At 47.5% G+C, this 22,288-nt stretch overlaps 1 protein-coding gene across 4 annotated transcripts in view; it reads left to right on the top strand.

Moving 5' to 3' along the window:
* Positions 1-20,824, top strand: part of PMFBP1 (polyamine modulated factor 1 binding protein 1) — a 165,867-nt gene extending 145,043 nt beyond the window's left edge. For 2 of the 4 annotated variants that reach the window (XM_063597724.1, XM_055100235.2), the window contains 15 exons: positions 284-394; positions 2,863-2,989; positions 3,077-3,234; positions 6,683-6,926; positions 8,947-9,136; positions 9,312-9,456; positions 10,435-10,602; positions 10,874-11,011; positions 13,537-13,701; positions 14,264-14,431; positions 14,735-14,947; positions 16,019-16,122; positions 16,680-16,754; positions 19,579-19,817; positions 20,314-20,824. In XM_063597724.1, coding sequence (XP_063453794.1) covers positions 284-394; positions 2,863-2,989; positions 3,077-3,234; positions 6,683-6,926; positions 8,947-9,136; positions 9,312-9,456; positions 10,435-10,602; positions 10,874-11,011; positions 13,537-13,701; positions 14,264-14,431; positions 14,735-14,947; positions 16,019-16,122; positions 16,680-16,754; positions 19,579-19,817; positions 20,314-20,330 — 2,262 coding nt within the window. In that variant the 3' untranslated portion in view covers positions 20,331-20,824. Of the gene's footprint in view, positions 1-283; positions 395-2,862; positions 2,990-3,076; positions 3,235-6,682; positions 6,942-8,946; positions 9,137-9,311; positions 9,457-10,434; positions 10,603-10,873; positions 11,012-13,536; positions 13,702-14,263; positions 14,432-14,734; positions 14,948-16,018; positions 16,123-16,679; positions 16,755-19,578 lie in introns of all 4 variants that reach the window. The other 2 variants (XM_055100233.2, XM_055100236.2) reach the window with 2 other exon arrangements.
* Positions 20,825-22,288: the final 1,464 nt, after the last annotated feature.

Raw genomic sequence — 22,288 nt, forward strand, 5'->3', positions numbered from 1 at the left:
AGAACCTTCTTCTGCCTCATCAAATGGACCAAACGGAGGTTTAGGAGAGAGTGCAAGGGTGGGCATTGATGAACTTGAGACAGATCACATACGCCTTAGAGAACCTTGATGTAAGATGGGGAGCTTAATTCCTTCTCCCTACCTACCCCACAGGGAATGCCTGATGAATTGTATAATTCTGCAACAAACTTATGGGGCAGAAAGGAACACTCTGAAATAATAGTCATGGTAACAAGCACGTTCCATTGATCATCCAGCATAACTGATCTAAGCTTATTTGCAGGTTCTGGAGCGTGAAGAGGCTTTGATAAAACTACAAGCCGATTTTGCTTCCTGTACAGCCACCCACAGATACCCTCCTAGCTCCTCAGAAGAGTGTGAAGACATCAAAAAGGTGGGAGAAATTTGCTGATCTGTGCCTACTGGGATCGGGCTGAGCTGGGTTTGATTCTGGGCTTTCCTACTTATTTTTTATTTTTATATGACAATTTATATTTTATTTTATATCTGTGTGAGCTTGGTTGGCCCTGCCACAAGGATACTGTGTATAATGTCTGCCAAACCCAAAAGACAGGCAGCATTCAATTTTGGAACTGCACCTGTCTCTTAACCCACTTCTAACAGTACACCTAAACAAGACAATACTTCTGTTGCCTGGCTACATTCAAAAGGACCATCTAGCCTCCTCGTGTCTGGCTGGAGTTGAAAAGTACTAATTTAGGAAAGATTATTAATCCAAATTTATTCCCCCTGCTTTTTTTTTTTTTTTTTTGAGAACTCTGTGTTTGCAAAATTCAAAGCAGTATCAAAAGTTGATTCTAATAATAGGTAAGCAGTTAAACCATGTAAACAAATAGCAAGAATTGAGTGGCCAGGTGTGGTGGCTCATGCCAGTAACCCCAGAACTTTGGGAGGCCAAGGTGAGCAGATCACTTGAGGTCAGGAGTTAGAGACCCACCTGGCCAACTTGGTGAAACTCCATCTCTACTAAAAATACGAAAATTAGCCAAGTGTGGTGGTGCGTACCTGTAGTCCCAGCTACTAAGGAGGCTGAGGCAGGAGAATCACTTCAACCCAGGAGGTCGAGGTTGCAGTGATCTGAGATCACACCACTGCACTCCAGCCTGGGCCACAGAATGAGACTCCATCTCAAATAAAATAAATAAATAAATAAAAGTTGATGAACCAGGAGTTAAAACATGGCCAGGTGTCCTCTTAGGTGAGGTCCTGTTAAGTCAGCCATGACTGAACTTGGTACCTGGCAAAGCCAGCCACAGGAGGCCATGCTGGGCAGGTGCTGGCATGCCTGCATGCCCCAAGACTGATGCCGAAATGGGGGCGAAGTGGGGTGGCAGAGGGAGTAAACAACACATGTCAGCTCCCCAAGGGGTTCTCTAGTCGGGGAGGAGGAGATGCTCCTCTTTCCAGGACTTTCCAATCCCAGAAAGTTGGTTGAACAAGGGATCAATATTGAACTTTGTAGTTCTTCCTTGGACATCTGTCAATATTTATTTTAAAGATCAGTTCCATGTTATTCACATCCTGACCTCGAGCAAAAATCTCATAAGACTCCATTTTTTTAGTGATACAAACTTCCCCAAGAAGCAGAATACACTTTCCCCCACCGCATTATGTTTCCTTTCCAAAGCCCTCACACTCCCTGGGGCTCCATTAGGAACGAGAGACCCGCGCCAGCTTTTTCCAGCAGGCCTCTCCTCCCCTCGGCCAGTGTGGCACAGTGTGGGGCTTTGAGTCCCTGCAGTGCCCACTCCTGGGTCCTGCAGTGGCTGCCCTGAATCTCTCCAGCTGTCACCTCCTGGCTTCCTGCTGCTGCCCTCCCTCCTAGCAGCTCTGAAATCACACAAATAACTCTCCCCAATATCCCTGATGCCCAGGCAACGAATTGCTCCTCCCCAGCCACATGCTCCTGCCTTCTCTTGGTGAGGAAGGCATCCCCTCTCCTTCAGGGTAGAAGCCAATGGTCTTGCAGAAGGACCCCAAGCCCCAGGTGATGTGACCACCCAGCTCCTCACCTCGTCTCCTCCAGCTCTCCCCATTGCCTGCTCCGTGCCAGCCGCACTTGCCTCCTCCATGTTCCCACCACAGGCGTTGTCTCTGGCTAGTCTCCCCACCTGAAAGCTCACCTCCAGCAAGTCTCAGCTGAGAGGCCACCTTCGCAGGGAGGCCAGCCCATCCCCCTACTTAAAATTGCAACATGCGCCTCCCCCGCCCATGCCCCTCCATTCCCCTTCACTCTTCTGTTTCCCCCATAGCACTTATCCACTGTTAACATTTTCTATAAGTCACTACTTATTATGCTCTTCATCTCACCCCACTAGGTCAGCTCTATGGGGACAAGGATTTGTCTGTGTCTTTTGCTCCACATTATTTGCTTTGAAAATATTAATGGAGCCATGCCCAGCACCCAGGACAGTGCCGGGCACACAGTAGATTCTCCATAAACAACTGTCTGTCTCAGGGAGGAAGGGATACAGGGATGGCTGCTTTTATGTGTATTCCGTGTGAGCCTGAGAAGTCTGCAATATCCTTTTGTTTTATTCTCTTTTTTAAAAAAAATTCATTAGGAGACAATGGACAAATTATAAAATTCACCATTGGTTTTTAGTATATTCACAAGGTTGGGCAATCATCACCACTACCTAATTCCAGAACATTTGTGTCACCCCAGAAGAAACCCTGTACCCATTAGCAGTCACTCCGCACACCCATCCCCTGGCCCCCAGCAACCATTACTCTGCTACTGTGCCCCTACTTACTGTTGACTGTGGATGCTGGGCATTTTAGAAAGCACTCTCCATTGTCTCTCATCTCCTCATCCTGCCCTGTTCTTCCATCTGCCAGATACTGAAGCACTTGCAGGAGCAGAAAGACAGCCAGTGCCTGCATGTGGAGGAGTACCAGAACCTGGTGAAGGATCTGCGCATGGAACTAGAGGCCGTGTCGGAACAGAAGAAAAACATCATGAAGGGTAAACTGGGGCTGCAGGCTGTGGCAGGGGAGCCAGAAGGAAGCCTAACTCTCCCCTGAGCATAGACTCTGTCCCGCCCCATGGTAGACATGATGAAGCTGGAGCTGGACCTGCACGGACTGCGGGAGGAGACATCTGCCCACATTGAGAGGAAGGATAAGGACATCACCATCCTGCAGTGCCGGCTGCAGGAGCTACAGCTGGAGTTCACCGAGACCCAAAAGCTCACTTTGAAGAAAGACAAGGTAAAGTGAGGAACTCTGGTTGGGGTTCCCAATGGGGCAGGTGTGAGGCCATGTCCTGGCATTAACCGGTTCTGCCTTCACCCACCATTATTGCTTTGGGAGCCTCAACACAAGCACAGTGAGATGGTGGCTCTTCAGGCCCAGGCTCAATTCTAAGCACTTCTTTGGTATTTCTCATCATACATAATAAATGAATCTGATTATGCAGGGACCAAAACAGAGGCACTGACTTTTCCCAAGCCCTGCAAGGTAGCAAGAGCATTTGGGACACACTTACTTGCATTGTTCCCTTATACTCTTTTTATGCTTGATAGTGGAAGGAAATGATATAAAATAACAGGTAGCCTTACTAAGAATTTCAAGTGAATTTCACTTTTAAAATTACAAATATCTGCCTGGGCATGGTGGCTCAAGCCTGTAATCCCAGCAATTTAAGAGGCCGAGGTGGGGAGATCTCTTGAGCCCAGGAGTTTGAGACCAGCCTGGGTAAGATGATGAAACCCCGTCTCTACAAAAAATACAAAAATTATCTGGGCATGGTGGTGTGCGCCTGTAGTCCCAGCTACTTGGGAGGCTCAAGTCACAGGATCACATGAGCCCCTTGAGCCCAGGAGGTGGAGGTTGCAGTGAGTCGTGATCATGCCATGCACTCCAGCCTGGACACTAGAATGAGACCCTGTCTCAAAAAAAAAAAAAAAAAAAAAGAAAGAAAAATTAAAAATATCTTATGAATATGTAAATAGGCAGTTTGAAAATATTAATGGAGCTGTGTCCTAAAAGAACTGTTACTGCCAACATAAATCAAGTTCTTGGAAAAGCCTAGAAATGGAACCAAGAACAGAAAGGTCGTGAAACCAATGCAAGCTTTTTTAATCAGTACTATTCCGACTCTGAACTTCCGTCAGAGCTATTAAAAATAATCCAGCTGAGGGCCGGGTGCGGTGGCCCACGCTTGTAATCCCAGCACTTTGGGAGGCCAAGGTGGGTGGATCACTTGAGGTCAGGAGTTCAAGACCAGCCTGACCAACAGGGTGAAACCCCGTCTCTACTTAAAAAAAAAAACAACAACAACAACAACAAAAACACACACACAAAATTAGCCAGGCATGGTGGTGCACAGCTGTAATCCCAGCTACTTGGGAGGCTGAGGCAGGAGAATGGCTTGAAGCCGGGAGGGGAGGTTGCAGTGAGCCAAGATTGCACCACTGCACTCCAGCCTGGGCAACAAGAGCGAAACTCTGTCTCAAATAATAATAATAATCATCATCATCATCCAACTGATAGACTGGCTGGTCATGAAAACCTCCTGTTTCAAGGCACAGAGGAGATATGCCCGTCAAAACAGAGGCATTTGGAGAGATGATGACAAGGCACGGAGTCTGGGTAAACAGTTTTGAGTTATTCGTATATTCACTCCACAAATATTTTTGAGCCCTAAAATATGCCAAGCACCGTCCTAGTCACTAAGAATATCACAAAACCTGCAACATGCCTCCTGTCATAGAGCTTGCACTCCTGTGTAGGGAGACAGCCAGTAAACAAAATTAATATATAATACTGATATACCCACATCAGATACTGATAAATCCCTCAAACAGCTTGATGGCGGTTGTACACAGGGTGATCAGAGAAGTCCTCTCTGATAAGGTGACATTTGGGCAGAGATTTGAATGAAGTGAGGGAGCCACCCAGGCAGAGGTCTGGAGGAAGAATATTCCAGGCAGAGGGAATAGCAAGTGCAAAGGCACTGAGGTGGGGTCTGCTTGGAGTGTTTCAGGAGCTCAGCAGAGGCAGAGAGTTGTGAGGGTGGCAAGGGGTGAGGTCAGACAGGTAGCCTAGGACCAGACCATGGGGTGCTTGTAAGGACTCCCTCCTTTTTCTAAGAGATGGAAGCCAGTGGAGGGTTTTGAGCTGAGGCAAAAGATCTGACTTGCACTTTTAAGATCCCCCTCTCTAGCTGGGCACAGTGGCTCATGCCTGTGATCTCAGAACTTTGGGAGGCCAAGGTAGGAGGATCACTTGAGCCCAGGAGTCTGAGACCAGCCTGGGCAACATGGCAAGACCCCATCTCTGCAAAAAAATGTTTAAACTAGCTGAGTGTGGTGGCACACCCCTGCAGTCCCAGCTACTCAGGATGTTAGCAGTGGTAGTTATCCATATGGGTCTGTAGCAACCTCAGATCTTGCCTCCTCAGAAGAAAGAATTTGACTGAGGGGCAGAAGGCAGAAGGAGAGACTGAGGCAAGTTTCAGAGCAGGCAGGAGTGAACATTTTTTAAAAGCCTTAGAGCAGTAATGAAAGGAGGGAAAATATACTTGGAAGAGGGCCAAGCAGGCGACTTGAGAGACCAAATGTGCCATTTGACCTCTTGATTGGGGTTTTCTTACTGCAACCTCCCAGGTTCAAGCGATTCTCCTGCCTCAGCCTCCCAAGTAGTTGGGATTACAGGTGCCTGCCACCATGCCCGGCTAATATTTGTATTTTTAGTAGAGATGGTGTTTCACCATGTTGGCCAAGCTAGTCTCTAACTCCTGACTTCAAGTGATCCACCTGCCTCGGCCTGCATACTTCCGGGGTCCTGCATTACTTCTCACCACTCTCCCAACTCCTGAGACCTTACCCAGGAATCTGCTGATCACCAGTTTCAGGTGTTTTCTATCTATTAGGACCCTGCCTTTCCCTGGCATGGCCGTGACCAATTATTACTTTAGAGTGACAATTAACAACCTCCTGACCATCACCTGATGGTCGCCCGACAACCCTGGTGTATGTGGCAGGGGAGCCCTCTCCTGCCCTGCTCACACCTGACTAGCTACCTGCTGTAACAGGGAGACTGAGGTGGGAGGATCGCTTGAGCCTAGGAGGTTATAGCTGCATTGAGCTACGATCGTGCCACTGCACTCCAGCCTGAGCAACAGAGTGAGAGTGCCTCAAAAACTAAAACTAAACTAAGATAATAAACGGCTGGGTACGGTGGCTCAGACCTGTAATCCCAACACTTCGGGAGGCCGAGGCAGGTGGATTACTTGAAGTCAGGAGTTTGAGACCAGCCGGGCCAACATGGTGAAACCCCGTCTCTAATAAAAATACAAATATTAGCCAGGCGTGGTGGTGGACACCTGTAATCCCAACTACTTGGGAGGCTGAGGCAGGAAAATGGCTTGAACATGGGAGATTGCAGTGAGCCAAGATCATGCTATTGCACTCCAGCCTGGGCGACAGAGAGAGATTCTGTCTCAAAAACAATAACAATAATAATAATTATAAAGACTCCCTCTCTCAACTGCGTGGAGAATAGCCTGAGGGGAACAGGAGTGGAGGCAGGGAGGTTCGTGCAATGTCCAGGCAGGGGATGCCAGTGGCTTGGATGAGGGCTTGAGACAACCTCTTATTGCCTTCACCCACTGCCACTCAGACCTTTCCCAGCATTTGCATTTTGCTGTCTTCAGTTCCTCCAAGAGAAAGATGAGATGCTGCAAGAGCTGGAGAAGAAACTGACACAGGTTCAGAACAGCCTCCTGAAAAAGGAGAAGGAGCTGGAGAAGCAGCAGTGCATGGCCACAAAACTTGAAATGACAGTCAAGGAGGCTAAGCAGGACAAGTCCAAGGAGGCGGAGTGCAAGGCCCTGCAGGCTGAGGTCCAGAAGCTGAAGAACAGTCTCGAAGAGGCCAAGCAGCAGGAGAGGCTGGCTGGTGAGGCCCCTGCAGGTGCTGTCCCACCACACTTTTCTGTGGGGCTAGAGCAGCCCTAGAGCAGCCACCTTCTCTCTCCCAGTGGCCACTTCCCCTCGCCCTCCTCCAGTGTCTCACTGCAGACCTTCTCAGGGCCTCATCCTATACCTCACAGCAGTGGCCACCGCCCTCTTGAATTCCTTCACCCACTCCCAAGCTCGCCTGCCCTCTGTAGTCACCCACCCACCATTCTCCCAGCAGTCTTGCCTGAAGACCCTGGCCCTTCCTGGCCACAGGGAGGCAGGGCTCTGTCCTTTGCACCACAGTCCTCTCCATCTTCTTCAGGCCCTCATCACACAATTCACTTCACCCTTCCCTGGCTTTTTATTCCCTTTCTCCTTTTTGCCCCCAAATACATTCTCTTCTGTGCAGCTTGCACTGTGGATGATGTCCTTGTCCCTCCACAGAGCCTGCTTTCTCAGAGGTCACCAATAACTTCTTGCCTTGGGTACAGGGTTTCTCTGGGGGTGATGAAAATGCTCTGGAATTAAATATTGGTGATGGTTGCGTGACTTTGTGATTATCCAAAAAACTACTGAATTGTATACTTTTAAAGGGTGAATTTGCCAGGCACGGTGGCTCACGCCTATAATCCCAGCACTTTTGGAGGCCAAGGTGGGCAGATCACTTGAGCCCAGGAGTTCAAGAGAGCCTGGGCAACATGGCAAAACTTTGTCTCTACAAAACATACAAAAATTAGCCAGGCATGGTGGTGGGCACCTGTAGTCCCAGCTACTTGGGAGGCTGAGGTGGGAGGATCACTTGAGCCTGAGAGGTCAAGGTTGCAGTGAGCTGAGATTACACCAGTGCACTCCAGACTGGGCAATAGAGACTCTGTCTCATAAAAAGTGGGGGGGAGGGGCTAAATTTATGTTATATGAATTACTTATCAATTTATAAGATAAGATCCAAGCTTGGCTTCCTTCCTCACCCTCCTTTAATGCTGTGTTCCTTGATGCTGTTGGCTATTTATGCCTCAAAGTTTGTTTCTCAGCTTTGGAGACATCACGGGTCCGTCTTTCTCCCACAAACCTCCCCATTGTTCTCTTTTCTCTCCTGCTCTGACTGTAGTCATCTAGAGACTCTCCTCCCCTTCTTACTCGTTCCTCAGTGAGCTCCCTCCTCTGTGTAGCTCCCTTTCTCTACAGGTAACTCCAAGACTTCAAGCCCCAGCTCTAACTTTGTAGCTGCCTTCCCCTCATACCCAGTGGAGGCAAAGGCGTGGGCTAGAAGGATATTGCTGGAAGTTTTTCTCTATTCTAATGTATTCCAATTTTCCTGAAGCAGTTTTTCTTTTATGTCAGATTCCTGCTCAAGAACCCACTAAACCACATCTAAGCATTTCTCTTAGGCTTCCAAAGTCCTCCAAAGCCCCCCTCATCCATCCACTTACTCAACTCTATCGCCCACCATTCCTCCCCACTTCCCTTTCCAGTCAAACTGGTGTCTTCTACCCTCCTCCCACACACCTTCCGCATTCTCCTCACCAGGCATCTGCTCTAACAATCCCCGCCCCTGGAATTCCCTTCCTCCCACTTCTTTTTCTACATCTCAGCTTCTGTTCCTCCACTCATCCATCTCCAAGCGTTCTAACCCATGTGGATCTCTCTTCCTGAGCCTAGTTGGTGCGAGTTTAACATGACAGTGTTCTCTAGGACGGTGGGCCGGTAGCCTCCCTCAGGAGCCTCTAAACTCCAGAAGGGTCAGGATTTGTCCCCAGTGACAGAATGAGTCGCACAGGAGTTGCTGAGAAATTTCTACCAATTTGTTTAATTTTAGTCCAGAAGGTGTCCACATCTGAGACAAAGACAGATAATTTAATAGAGCTCTTTAGGACTGATCATGAAATGGAGAGAAATGAGGACAGACTGGGAACTGAAGTAGGGCACAAAATGAAAGGAAAAACTCTTCAGCCAGGCTGATAAGAGTGTGATCTTCATACACCCTCCCTTCTCACATGGCCATCTCCCTGCTTCTGCAGCTCAGCAAGCAGCCCAGTGCAAAGAAGAGGCTGCACTGACAGGCTGTCACCTGGAGGACACCCAGAGGAAACTGCAGAATGGCCTCCTCCTGGACAAGCAGAAGGCAGACACCATCCAGGAACTACAGAGAGAACTTCAGATGCTGCAGAAGGAGTCCTCGATGGCTGAGAAGGAACAAACCTCCAACAGGTGCCCAGGCTCAGGCTCCCCTCCAGAGAGAGGTTCTGTCACTCTTGACCCAGCCGGGCCCTCTGTGGGCAGCTGCCCAGGCGTGGGAGAGCAAGGACTTCCCATTGGGTCAGCTCCACAATCTGCCCACATGGGCACTGAAGTCTGTCCTCCTGTGGCTGTTATTTTGCTTTAGAAAACGGGTGGAGGAGCTGTCATTAGAACTCTCTGAAGCCCTGAGGAAGCTTGAAAATTCAGACAAGGAAAAGAGGCAGCTTCAGAAGACAGTGGCTGAGCAGGATATGAAAATGAATGACATGCTTGATCGTATCAAGCACCAGGTATGACGGGCAGGCAGATGGCCCATTCAAGTGCTTGCTCTGCTTAAGATAAAACACAGACTAGGAGCAGTGGCTCACACCTGTAATCTCAGCTCTTTGCGAGGCCAAGGCAGGCAGATCACTTGAGCCCAGGGGTTCCAGACCAGCCTAGGCAACATAGCAAGACCCTGCCTTACAAAAAAAAAAAAAAATACAAACATTATCAGGGCATAATGGCACATTCCTGTAGTCCCAGCTACTTGGGAGGATGAGGTGGGAGGATCCCTTAAGGCTGGGAGATTGAGGCTTCAGTGAGCTGTGATCGCACCACTGCACTACAGCCTAGGTGACAGAGTGAGACCCTGTCTCAAAAAAAAGAAAAAGATTAAACATATCAGTCATTATTTGGGAAGATGTCACCACCAATCCATGCAAATTAATTGACCAGAATTGTGTTAGTATGCTAAGCCAGCCACTCAGCACCAGCTCCCATTACCAGTAAGAAGCATTTTCAATGGTTAACCTTAAAATTAATCAAATGACAGTGTTGTTCTTTCTAGGATTCAAAAGCTATTCTTATCAATTTATTTATTTTTTAAATAGTGCCCAGCAGTAGGAGATAATTGTCAGTCAATTTAAAGTCTTTGATCTCTGAGTTACTCTTTTTGTTCTCTTCTAAGATTTTTTAAACTTCATTCAAAAAGGTTTTTGATAAAGATTTGGAATCTTCCTAATCTTTGGGAAGAATTGGTAAGAAAGTGGGAGAGAAAGCTGGTACTTAGGAATTAGATCAATAAATAAAATAAATTGGTATATCTGACTGAACAAAGAAAAAATGTTACAGGCATTGGAGGAAACCTTTTATTTTACATATGCTATATAACTAAGGAATTGTCTTCTTCTTCATCTCAGCCATGCCCTGTGTGCAATTGTCTGTATTTTTCCCCCAAATATAATATAGTCTAAGACAGTCTTTCAGCTCAGTCTTTATTTTTTCAGCACAGGGAGCAAGGCTCCATCAAATGCAAGTTAGAAGAAGATCTTCAGGAGGCCACAAAGCTTCTGGAGGACAAACGGGAGCAGTTGAAGAAGAGCAAAGAGCATGAGAAGCTGATGGAGGAAAAACTTGAAGCTTTGCGGCAGGAATTTAAAAAGAAAGACAAGACGGTGAGTGGGAGAATCCCAGGAGAGCTCGGTCAGGAATCCAGAGCGGGACATGACCCCACCTGGGCCTCCGGGGATGCGGAGGCCCTGGATGCTCAGAGCTTAGGAAAGACGGGAGGGACAGTGGGAAAGGCCAGCGAGGAGGGGAGCGAGAATGCCTGAGCTCCCTCAGGGTGGAGATAGAGCTGGGTGAGAGGGAGGGTGGAGTGGGGCTTTTATAGTTATCTGAGATTAACACCCCTTTGCTGTGCCTTGTTCTTTAATGAGGGAACAGTTGAAAGAGAATTCCAGAAAGTTGGAGGAAGAAAATGAGAATCTCCGAGCAGAGCTACAGTGTTGTTCTACACAACTGGAATCCTCTCTCAACAAATACAACACCAGCCAGCAAGTCATCCAAGACTTGAATAAAGAGGTGAGTAGACAGGAACCCCAAGGGAGTGAGGAATTTGAACCCTGTGACCCTTGACCTGAAATCTGTACCCACCTCTCCTCCACACAGAAATGCAGCTAACTGCTCAGCCAACTGCGGATCCTGGGCCACCTACAGCTCTACTTCCCTCCCCATTGGCACCTGGTTGCTGAGCCAGAGAAATGTTTCTTCCATATGTGGAAGGTCTCATCTCATATCTGGTGGAGCCCCAAGCTATTTGGGCTTTGGCATCAAGTCTTCCAATGTTACATTTTAGACCAGAGTTAAGTGAATCCATTTTGGGGGGCAATTTGCTAGGGAACACTTCCAAAACTTGTCACAAAGCACAAAAAGGAGATGAAAGGGGGGACAGTTATTTTTCATTACACAAGTAAAAATGACAGAAAGGAGTAAATAGCATCTGACATATGCTAAGCACTGTGCTTGAATTCAGTCGTCATTTATTTGTTGTCCACTTAAGCTCTTTACATGGCTTCCATCTGCTTTACTGCCAAAAAGAGAGACATGATAGAGGAAAGAAAGATGGAGGGCCAAAGTCACTGACCAGCAAGTGATGGAATCAACCACTATTTGAACCTGAATTATCCAGCTCTAACACCTGTTCCCTTTCTCCCTCATCATAAGCAGCCATACTTTCTCCAGCTAAATCCATTCCATCTTTCTGGGCAAGAGAAAAATATAACACCTTGGTAGTTGGTCTCTTGGGCTACAAATGAAAGGCCAAGCAGCCCTTATTCCCTCATAATATAAAAATAAATCTTAAAGTAGTATGACTTTTCTAAGTATAAAAATAGCACTGCCCAGTAGAACTTGCTGCCTTTCTGTGATGATGGAAAAGTTGTATGTCTGAGCTGATGGAATGAATGTGAGAGAAAGTGAGGAATCAATGATGACTTCATGAAATTCACCTATAAAACCATCTAGACCTAATACCATTGACAGCAGAGAGAGTAGGTCTTTTATTAGAACTTTTACTAGAACTTCTTGGTTCTATAATTTACATACTTCTATATGTAGATTTTTAGAATCTTTCTCCAAGCTAAACCACTCATGTTAGCAAAAATTTTTAAAGCTTCCATTTTAGCTTCTAGCTTCACTGTAATTTTTTTTCACCATCCTCAGTTTTAGTGTCTTACCTCTATACTTACATTTCTCAGTTCAGCCATCACTTATCAAGCATTGACAGTGAATTATAGTTTCTCCAGTGATTCCTCTGGTTTACTGGGCAGACGCTGCTGACTCCATGTTTTTCAGAAGTCCCCAGAAAAGATGCACTTCTGTTTTCAGAAGACCAAATTATTTCATCTTTAGGAATAGTTTCACCACCAGGGCATGTAAAATATGGTGTCAGAAGTCCAATTTACCACTTTTCATCTCACTAATTCCCAGGGCCAGAGGTACTCAAAATTCTATCTGAAAAAGTAATAAACTTGAAGCACTGATCAGTTACTGGAGATAAAACAAGAAAACCCAAAAGAATGTGTTTCTGTGTGCATGGCCACTTTCAGATGCAGGTGTGCTAGAATACCAAAGAATACAAGTCAGGCATATGAATTTCTGAGGTCTCCCTCTGGCTTCCAGACTCAGAAGCAGATCTCTGTCCTGTACTTAAAGTATATAAGAAGGCTAGTTTCTGTGTGTGTCTGTGACAGTAACTCATAGTCGTATAGTAAAACAAAGCCCTTTTAACACATATCACCTCATTTGATCATCATAAAAACTCCACGAAACAGTTAAAATGATTTCAATTTGTGGAAGCAGAAACTGAGGCTAGAGAAATAAGTAAATGATAGAACCTGGACCTCAACCCAGATTTTTCTGACTCCAGATCCCAACTTCCTTTTAACTATACCATGAATACTCATTACGATGTTGAAAACAGACTTCAGTTTTTAAACACACTTCTACCAGAACTACATGTTCCCTAACATGTTGATCAATTGATCCCTAACTCCAAAAATGCAATATTTCACGTGACAGAACAAAGACCATTTTTGAGCATTTCCTGAAACTCTGTCATGTGCCATGCCCTGAGTTACAGCAATGGGGAAACAGCAGGAAACAAAACACAGGCACAGTCCTGCTTTCATGGCACATCAAGTCTAGTGAATTACATCAGGAACTAAGTGAGGCATAAAACACAAAGGACATGTTGTTATCATGTCCACTAACCTCAAATCGGATTCCAGGTCTTTATCAAAGGCTGCAGAGGATGTGAAAGGGACTTTTTTGTGTACTTGGCATATCATGCCCCAGCACCGCTGGTACTCCTGCTGTTTGAGGGAAATGCTAACTAGAAAGGGAAATATGGCTGGGGGGTGCAAAAGAGCCTGGAAAGACAGCTCTACCTTTTACAGTGGTGAAGTGAAGATGTGAGTGTTAACACGGACTCTGCAGGTTGCTGCAGACAGGAGAGAGCCTGGCTCTTGTTCATTTCCTATAGGCACAGAGAATGCCTCTATGACCCTGACCTGGCACCCTGACAGTTCTGCTCTCCCTCCTTAAAGATAGCCCTTCAGAAGGAGTCCTTAATGAGCCTGCAGGCCCAGCTGGACAAAGCTCTGCAGAAGGAGAAGCACTATCTCCAGACTACCATCACCAAAGAAGCCTATGATGCATTATCCCGGAAGTCAGCCGCCTGCCAGGACAACCTGACACAAGCCCTCGAGAAGGTGAGGCCACACCCTCTAGTCTCCGGGGCTGTTTTCAGGCAAGGAAACGTCAAGGTAGCGGGAGAAGCACAGGAGCCAATTTCCTGCCTATTGACTGTCAATGGGGCCATCTCAAACCCTTGTGTGGGCTGGGATGTCTGTGCAGAGAAGGCCTGCTTCCTCTTTGTGAGGCTTGGAGTTGGGTGGAGGGCGGAGGAAGAGGACAAAGATCAAAACCAAATCTAGCAAGCCTTTCTGCCCATGGGTGACTCGGGGGCAAGGTTTTCCCAAAGTCTGGATTGTCAGGGAAATTCATGCCCCATCCTGTGCTGATCATGGCTGGCCCATCAATTCATGGGATTGGAAAGAGAAGAAATGGAGGGAGTGGGTAGGGAGGAGAAAGCAGGGTGCAGAAAACCAACCACTGTCATTTCCCACCCCTCTCTGGGAGACTAGGCAAGGTGACTGTCTGTGTCACCCTGGGCAGAGGACAGGAAGGGACTGGAACCCTCCTCCATTCAGGACTCAGCAGAGAGGGTCAAAGTCTCTGACAGCCATTCGTCCTCTTTGTCTTTTCCGGAAGCTCAATCACGTGACCTCAGAGACAAAGAGCCTGCAGCAAAGCTTGACACAGACCCAAGAGAAGAAAGCTCAGCTGGAAGAGGAAATCATTGCTTATGAGGAAAGGATGAAAAAGCTCAATACGGAATTAAGAAAACTGCGGGGCTTCCACCAGGAGAGTGAGCTGGAGGTGAGGAGCTGCCAGGGGCTTGGGCTGCCTTCCTGGTAGGGGTCCACAAGGTCACCTCTTGCATCCAGAATTATTTAGCACTAAGTCATTCCCTTGGGCTGCTAGGTTCCCTCCACTTTCTTGGCTCCCTGAACTTCAGACAGAGGCAGCAAAGATCGGAGCATGGGTGCCCTCTGCTGGCCACTGGGAAGAAAATACCCCCAACACGTATCCCAAGGCCCAGGAAGCACCCTCTGGCCTTGTGGGTCCTGGGGTCAGGGAGGCCAGCTGGAGTCCCCCTCCTCACTTTGCTCTCCTGAGTAGGTGCACGCCTTCGACAAGAAGCTAGAGGAGATGAGCTGCCAGGTGCTGCAGTGGCAGAAGCAACACCAGAATGACCTCAAGATGCTGGCAGCCAAAGAGGAGCAGCTCAGGGAGTTCCAGGAGGAGATGGCCGCCCTAAAAGAGAACCTCCTTGAGGACGATAAGGAGGTGGGCATGCCTCGGCTTCTGCGTGCCTCCTCTCAGTGCCTCCAGGTACATCCTATGACCACCCAAATGCCAGACAGCCCTTGGTGGGGGTGGGAGAGCCTGGGAGCAAAGGAAAGGTCACCCCCTCCATTTAGCACAAAGCAAGAGCCACAGCTGCTGGTTCAACCCACCTGTGTTCTTGTGGCTTTGTTGATAGATACTGAGCAGAGCGAAGGCCCCATTCTAGAGAAGAGACTGTCAGGTACACCAGCTACCCCTGACCTAGTCCACTGGGTCCCCTTCCAGAGTACATCCTGACACTTCTGGCAGCCCTGGACCCTACAGTAGAATGGACTAAGTGACCTTCTGGGCTTGTCCCAGGCCCACCTCCCTGAGCAGTGAAGTTCATGGCAGGAGGCCACAGGACAGCTCAGGTGGCCACTGGGCCTTTGCTCGAATTACAAAGAAGGCATCTTAGGCCGGGCACAGTGGCTCATGCCTGCAATCCCTACACTTTGGGAGGCCAAGGCAGGAGGACCGCTTGAGTCCAGGAGTTTGAGACCAGCCTGGGCAACATAGCAAGACCTCATCTCTACAATAAGTTTAAATGTTAGCTGGGCATGGTGGCCTATGCTTGTGGTCCCAGCTACTCAGCAGGCTAAGTGGGAGGATAGCTTGAGCCGGGGGGAGGTTAAGCTGCCATGAGCCGTGATCATGCCACTGCACTCCAGCCTGAATGACAGAGCAAGACTGTCAAAAAAAAGAAGAGAGAAAAAGAAGGCATCTCTTCCTCTTCCTCCAAATGTTTTTCTTCCATCTGTTGGAAAATTGGCTTAGCATACTTCTTTTTTAGGAGTCACGTTAATGCCTTCACACTGAAAACCGTGATTATAAGTGTACAAATCTACGTGTCTCTGCCATAAATGGTGCCTTCTCAGAGATGTCACCTTTGTGTGAGATGCCACCCGCACAAGCCAGAGGGGGAGGTCTGGTGGCAACTCCACAACTCTGGCCTTGGGTTGGACAGCAGAGCCAAGTTTTCTTTTCCCAGGGAGATAGAAGAGGCCTGACTCAGAAGGAGGGGTGACAGGCCTGTGCTCCCACCTCTGACTGTCTCGTTTTCTTCTTGTACCCAAGCCCTGCTGCCTGCCCCAGCGGTCTGTGCCCAAAGACACCTGTAGGCTCTACCGAGGGAATGATCAGATTATGACCAACTTGGAGCAATGGGCAAAACAGCAGAAGTGAGTATGGGAGGAAAAAGGGAGGCAGGGTCCGAGGCCTGGACTGAGCCGAGGAGCCACATGCATGCCAAAGATTAGTCACACACACCCCTGCACTCCTGGAAAACAGATCCAGTCTCAGCCCACACCCAAGGGATGGAAATAAGATGGAGAGGAGGGCTCAACCCTTCAGGCAGGCCTGGAAAGCCCTCTGCTGAGCTGGAAACAGCGACGGCAAGAAGGAAGGGGTGCTTTGCTCAGCAGCAAGAAGGAAGGGGGACATTGGCTCAGATATCCTCCTCCCGTCCCAGGATCCAGCTTCACTGCCTGGCCCCCTTGAACTCATTCCCTTGAACTCACCTGGGGCTCACAGGATTTTGCATAGGAGTTGAGTTCAGAGAGTCCTCTGAATTCCCAGGTGCTAGGAAGGCCTTAGCTCTGGGGACAGGGTGATGCGTGGGGGACCTGGGATGCAGCAGCAGTCTTGCTGAGAACCCAGCATCCCATTCAGCCAGCTGCACCCTTGCTCACGGGAGGCTGGCGACTGGCTGCTGTTTTCTCCTGTGATTTTATTACAGGGTCGCCAATGAGAAACTAGGAAACCAGCTCCGAGAGCAGGTGAAATACATTGCCAAGCTGAGTGGTGAAAAGGAGTAAGTCATCTTAAACCACCCTGGCTGCTTCCTGGGAGCTGACAAGAAGGGTCAGCAGGGAGCCAGGGCTGGCTTTAGCCCTTGATAGGGGGATCAGCCCAGGAAAGGCCTGGTGCTTTGGAAAGACCCCCAGGTCTCGAATCTGCATCTATGTGACCTTGGGCATATCACTTGACCTCTCAGGGCCTTAGTTCTCTCACCAAAAATCCAAAGGGAGTTTAGTAGTCTTTTTGCTCATTCCTGCTCTCATGGTTCTCAGAGGTCAAGGGTGCTAAGCAGGGAACAGGCACTGAAAGGCAGACTGGATTATTTAGGGCAGGGGCTGAGATGCTCTAACAGATCCCAAGTGAAGGAACAAACAAGGAACATCTCTTCATGAAATCATCAGGTGAGCAGGCCAGGTTGGAGGAGCCCTTCTGTTCCACCTGGTCATCTGGGGGCCTGTGGTCTTGCTTCCCCTCATGGTCAAAGCTGGGTCCACTAAGAGGGAGGTATGCGAGGAGTGTTACCAGTTTGAGAATGGAGGTGAAGGTATGAAGGCCTAAAACTGAGATTTTGGAGGTGGCAAAGTAACAAGTAACAACAAGCCTTAGGACAGCGCTTCCCAACCTTTTCTCAGGGAACACTTAGAAAACAACCATGCCTTACGTAACACCATGGATACTATGCAGCTATCAAAAAGAATGAGATCATGTCTTTGTGGGAATATGGATGGAGCTAGAGGCTATTATCCTTAGCAAACTGACACAGGAATAGAAAACCAAGTACCACATGTTCTCACTTGTAAGTGGGAGCTAAATGATGAGAACTTATGAACACAAAGAAGGAAACAACAGACACTGGGGTCTATCAGAGGGTGGAGGGTGGGAGGAGGGAGAGGAGCAAACAAGATAACTATTGGGTACTGGGCTTAATTCCTGGGTGATGAAATAATATGTACAACAAACTCCTGTGACATGAGTTGACCGATGTAACATGTACCCCTGAATCTAAAATAAAAGTGAAAATAAAATAAAAATGAAAAAGAAAATGACCACAGTTTAGGATCACTTGAGGCCAGGAGTTTAAGACTAGCCTGGACGACAGCAAGGCCCTGTCTCCATAAAAAATTTAAAAATTAGCCTAACCAGGCGTGGTGGTGCACACGTACAGCCCCAGCTAGTTGGGAGGCTGGGGTGGGAGGACTGCTTGAGCCCAGGAGCTTGAGGCTACAGTGACCTATGTTCACACCGCTGCGCTCTGGCCTGGGTGACAGAATGAGACCCTGTCTCTAAAAAACGATGAAAGTAACCACATTTGTTTGGCATACTTGTGACAAAGCTGACCAAGCAGTGGCTGCCTCAGAGCCTGCCCCCAAGGGCAGGCAGGCATCTCCAAACACCTGGAATCCATTCGTGGCACCCCAGGTGGAAAGCCCTATTCTAGGCTTTGGCCTTAGGTACATGGCTGAGTTGAAGAGAAGGATGAGACCTTTGGAATAAGGAGGCCAATGAATTGAGAAGTCAGGATGTGGATGAGCTGTATGGGATATTGAAGGCTTTGGGGATGCTGACAGGAGGGAGCCAGAGAGCCAGGGAAGGAGGGCACTGCTGAGACCCCCTCTCCAGACCCACCAGCACTGGGAGTGAGGGGCTACTGGGCGGGGGAAGAGGCGACCTCAAGGTTGGCCAGCTTTGTAGAGAGCAAAAGGGTAGAGCATATGCCCACAGAAGAGGTTGAGGATGAATTCTCTACTTGATTTCCTCTAGAAAAGACCACGAAACTTTTTACTAGGGTGTAAGTAAAAGAAAAGTTGTCAGATTCTCAAGGTAAAAGATAACTTCAGTCTTTTTCTTCTGTTGTGCCAAGTCCAGGAAGTTCTCTTTCACAAAGAACTCACTCTTGAGTTCTCCTGTTCTTATCTGAAAGAAAACCAACTTTTAATGATGATAGTAGCTCAACTAATACATATTATTTGCTGTGTGTGAGGTACTAAGCGTTGACACGTATGAGCTCATTTCATCTTCATAAGACCTCCTGTGTTCAGTATAGTCATGATCCCCATTTATGGATGAGGAAAGAGAGGACCTGGGAAACTAAGTAACTTGCCCCTGGTCTCAAAACTAATAAGTGGCAGAGTCACAATTCCAACGTGGGAAGTCTGGTTTCAGAGCCCACTTTCACCCACTGCCCTCAACATTAGTTTGGAGACACACAACAGTGATAATAAAAGTTGCTATTTATTGAGCCACGGGGAATGCGCTAAATTATCTTTCCCCTCCTCTACATGGCAGCCTCCATTTCCTAATCTGTAAAATGGGGATAAGTAACTCACCCAAGTTCTTGACAGAGCTAGGATCTCCTGTGCTCCCGACTCTTCAGCAAAGGGGAGCGGAGAGAACGCGGGCTTTGGCATTGGTGCTGGGTGAGAGTGTTTCCAAGGCACGGCCATGAGAACCCGAGGACACATGATCACAGTTGTCCCTACCAGCCTTCTGGCTCTTCAAGTCAAATTTCTATCATTTATCAAACCAGATCCTCGTATGAATCCCATCAGTCAGGCCAGGCCTGACTGTCCCCGTCTGACAGATAAGAAAACAGGCCCAGAGCTGGCAGAGTTGGGCAGGAGTACCAGCTCCTGGTCCACTCAGACCCCAGGCCTGGGCTTCTTTCACAGGACACACGTAGGCTTCCATTTCTACAGAGCATGTGTAACAGGCCGGCTCTGAACAGACCTGGGCATCTGTGCTGTCTTCCCTGTGACACCTTTATCTGTCCTTTCTAGCAGGGAACCAACCAGAGCCAGCAGCCCCAACACAACCCATCCTTCCTCTCCTTCCCACAGCCACCTCCACAGTGTAATGGTCCACCTGCAGCAGGAAAACAAGAAGCTGAAGAAGGAGATAGAAGAGAAGAAGACGAAAGCTGAGAACACAAGGCTATGCACCAAAGCCCTAGGCCCGAGCAGAACGGAGTCCACACAGAGGGAGAAAGTGTGCGGCACCTTGGGCTGGAAGGGGTTGCCCCAGGATATGGGTCAAAGAATGGACCTCACCAAGTACATCGGGATGCCCCACTGCCCGGGTACGTCTGCCATTTGTCAAAAAAATAAGTGTGATTTTTTTCTTTAAATCACTGGATTGAGAATTCAAGTAGGAAGAAGAAAATAGGCCTTTTGTGGCCTGAAGTCATTTTCTTAGCGACTTTGGACCAAAGATCGTTGTTTTCACATCTGTAAAGGGAGGAGGCAAATTAAGACCCCTTCTGATCTAAGAACATCTGAAGCATACCCAAGTGCCTCACATCTCAGACCTGTCCCCTCCCCTGACCCAGACCCATTTTAGGGAACAGGTAGAAGAGGCATCTTCCTTCTACGTCTGGAAACCCCGTAAGAGCACCCCAGCCACCTACCCAGCCTGGGTCCACAGCCGCCTTTCCTGCCACCTGTAAACTCCGTGTTACCCCAGAGGCAAGAAGTCACCCTGCAGCAGAGCTGCCTGGCCATGCGGCCAGCCCTTGAGGAATCACCTCGTTAATTTCTCCTCGAATCAAAACTCTCATTTCCTCCCTATTCCCTCAGGTTCCTCATACTGCTAGAATCCACATCTAGCCCTGAGCAGCATTTCCACGGGTGTTTCTTCAGAGGACAGTGAGTTCCCAGCCCTCCCTCTCTCTTGACCTGGATCAGCTCTTACAGGAGTATATCACAGTCCCAGCCTATTTTGCAAGACACTAACTTTTGTTGAGTTTTGTCCACTTCCTGCCATGGAGTGAGCTTTAGAACCATACTACCATCTCCAGGCCCAAACTCTGAAATAAAGACATGAGCATGAGCACAGCAGTTGTGGTGAGCTGTTGGCGTCTTGCGGACATTTCTGCCCCGCAATCCCCCAGCAACATGTTCATCCTGTTTTCTCTGAATTCTAAGAGATATTGGTCTCTTCCATATACAGGGAAGCCATAATACCCAATGCAAGCTTCTGGATTCGTTTTTAAACCAACAAAAGTGATAAGTAGCTCCTTTTTTTTTCTTTCCATTACTATCTGAAACTTAAAAAGAGACAGTCTAAAAACTCCAAAGAGGAAGTAATCCTGAGACCCCAAAGAAAGGAAGAGCAATAAGGGCTGTATTTTCCAAGTGGGGGAGCAAGAGCACGCCACCTGCCCCCCCGCCCACCACCGGGCTCCACATTCCATTCCTCCTTCTAACAATTTTATTTTCCTCCCCAGCCACCTCAATACAAGTGAAATTCCATTATGACAAACTCTAAGGACAGCTAATATTTTATTCTGGTAGGATTTTGTTAAACTGAGTACATGTCTAGAATTTATATTTCTAGTCTATAGGAAGTGGAGACAACTCACTACTAGGGTAATATTAATATAAGGGAAAGAAATGAAAGATCTTACACTTCTGAGGGGGGCAGTAAAAGTGAAGGAAGAAACCCACTGGTTAGCAATGATTCTTCAATATTCTTCCTGGGCCTAATAAAGGCCAAGAAAATTCACTGCTAATAGGAACACTAACATGTTACATAGGATGCCCCTGACAGAACTTGGGAAGGGCAGTTCCAGAAATGCAGTGTGAGCTAGGAGTGACAGGCATCTCTGGTAGTTTCTGTTATGATAGTTGTTGTCTGTTTAAGCTCTTTGAACTATGTTCCCCCATGTGGTTTAGAATACGGGTTGTTTTCCAGAGAAAACAAAGATTGAAAAAATCTAGTACTCATCTAGCCTGTGGCTTACTTTATTCAAACTAAAGTTCAATGCCATTAAAATCCCCAGCCTAGTCTACTAAAAAGGGATTTTATCTCTATAATTTACCAAAATATTTCATATACATTGGCCAAAATGACAATCTCTGGTTTCTTTGAATGTTGTACATCTTTCCAAAGTTATCTTTCACTTCCTGTGGAGTGATTACACCAGAGCAAAGCAGGTAGTCAGTTATGGAGAGCTAATTGGTAGCAGAGCCAGAAAAACATCGACATGTTACCCAGCCATCCGACTGTGACAGCCCAGCCAGGCAGAAGACCTGGCTGAGTACAGGGGATGGACTTAGAGAAGTGCAGTTTCTCTAAAGACAGGAGGAAGGGCAGGGAAACTGAGTGTTGCCTGCCTATAATTTGTTAAGAAATAACCAAGGAATTGAGCTCCTAAAAAGTAGTGCGAACAGCTGATATTAAAAAGAAATGGTTACAACAACACTCTTTTATGAATTTTTTAAAAAGCATTCAACAAATGAGGATTAGAAGGAAACTACCTCAGCAAAATAAAGCCACATATGAAAAACCCAGAACAAACATTATACTCAATGGTGAAAGACTAAAAGCTTTTCCTCTAAGATCAGGAATAAGGCAAGAACACCTGCTTTGCCACTTCTATTCAGCATCGTACTGGCAGTTCTAGCCAGAGCAATTAGGAAAAAGAAATAAAAGGGATTCAAACTGGAAAGGAAGAAGTAAAATTATCTCTGTTCACAGATCTTATATGTAAAAAACCCTAAAGACTCTACAGACCACCCCACCCCAAAAAAAAGCCTGGTAGAACTAATA

The sequence above is a fragment of the Pan paniscus genome, chromosome 18 (assembly GCF_029289425.2).
Source record: "Pan paniscus chromosome 18, NHGRI_mPanPan1-v2.0_pri, whole genome shotgun sequence".
NCBI lineage: Eukaryota > Metazoa > Chordata > Mammalia > Primates > Hominidae > Pan > Pan paniscus.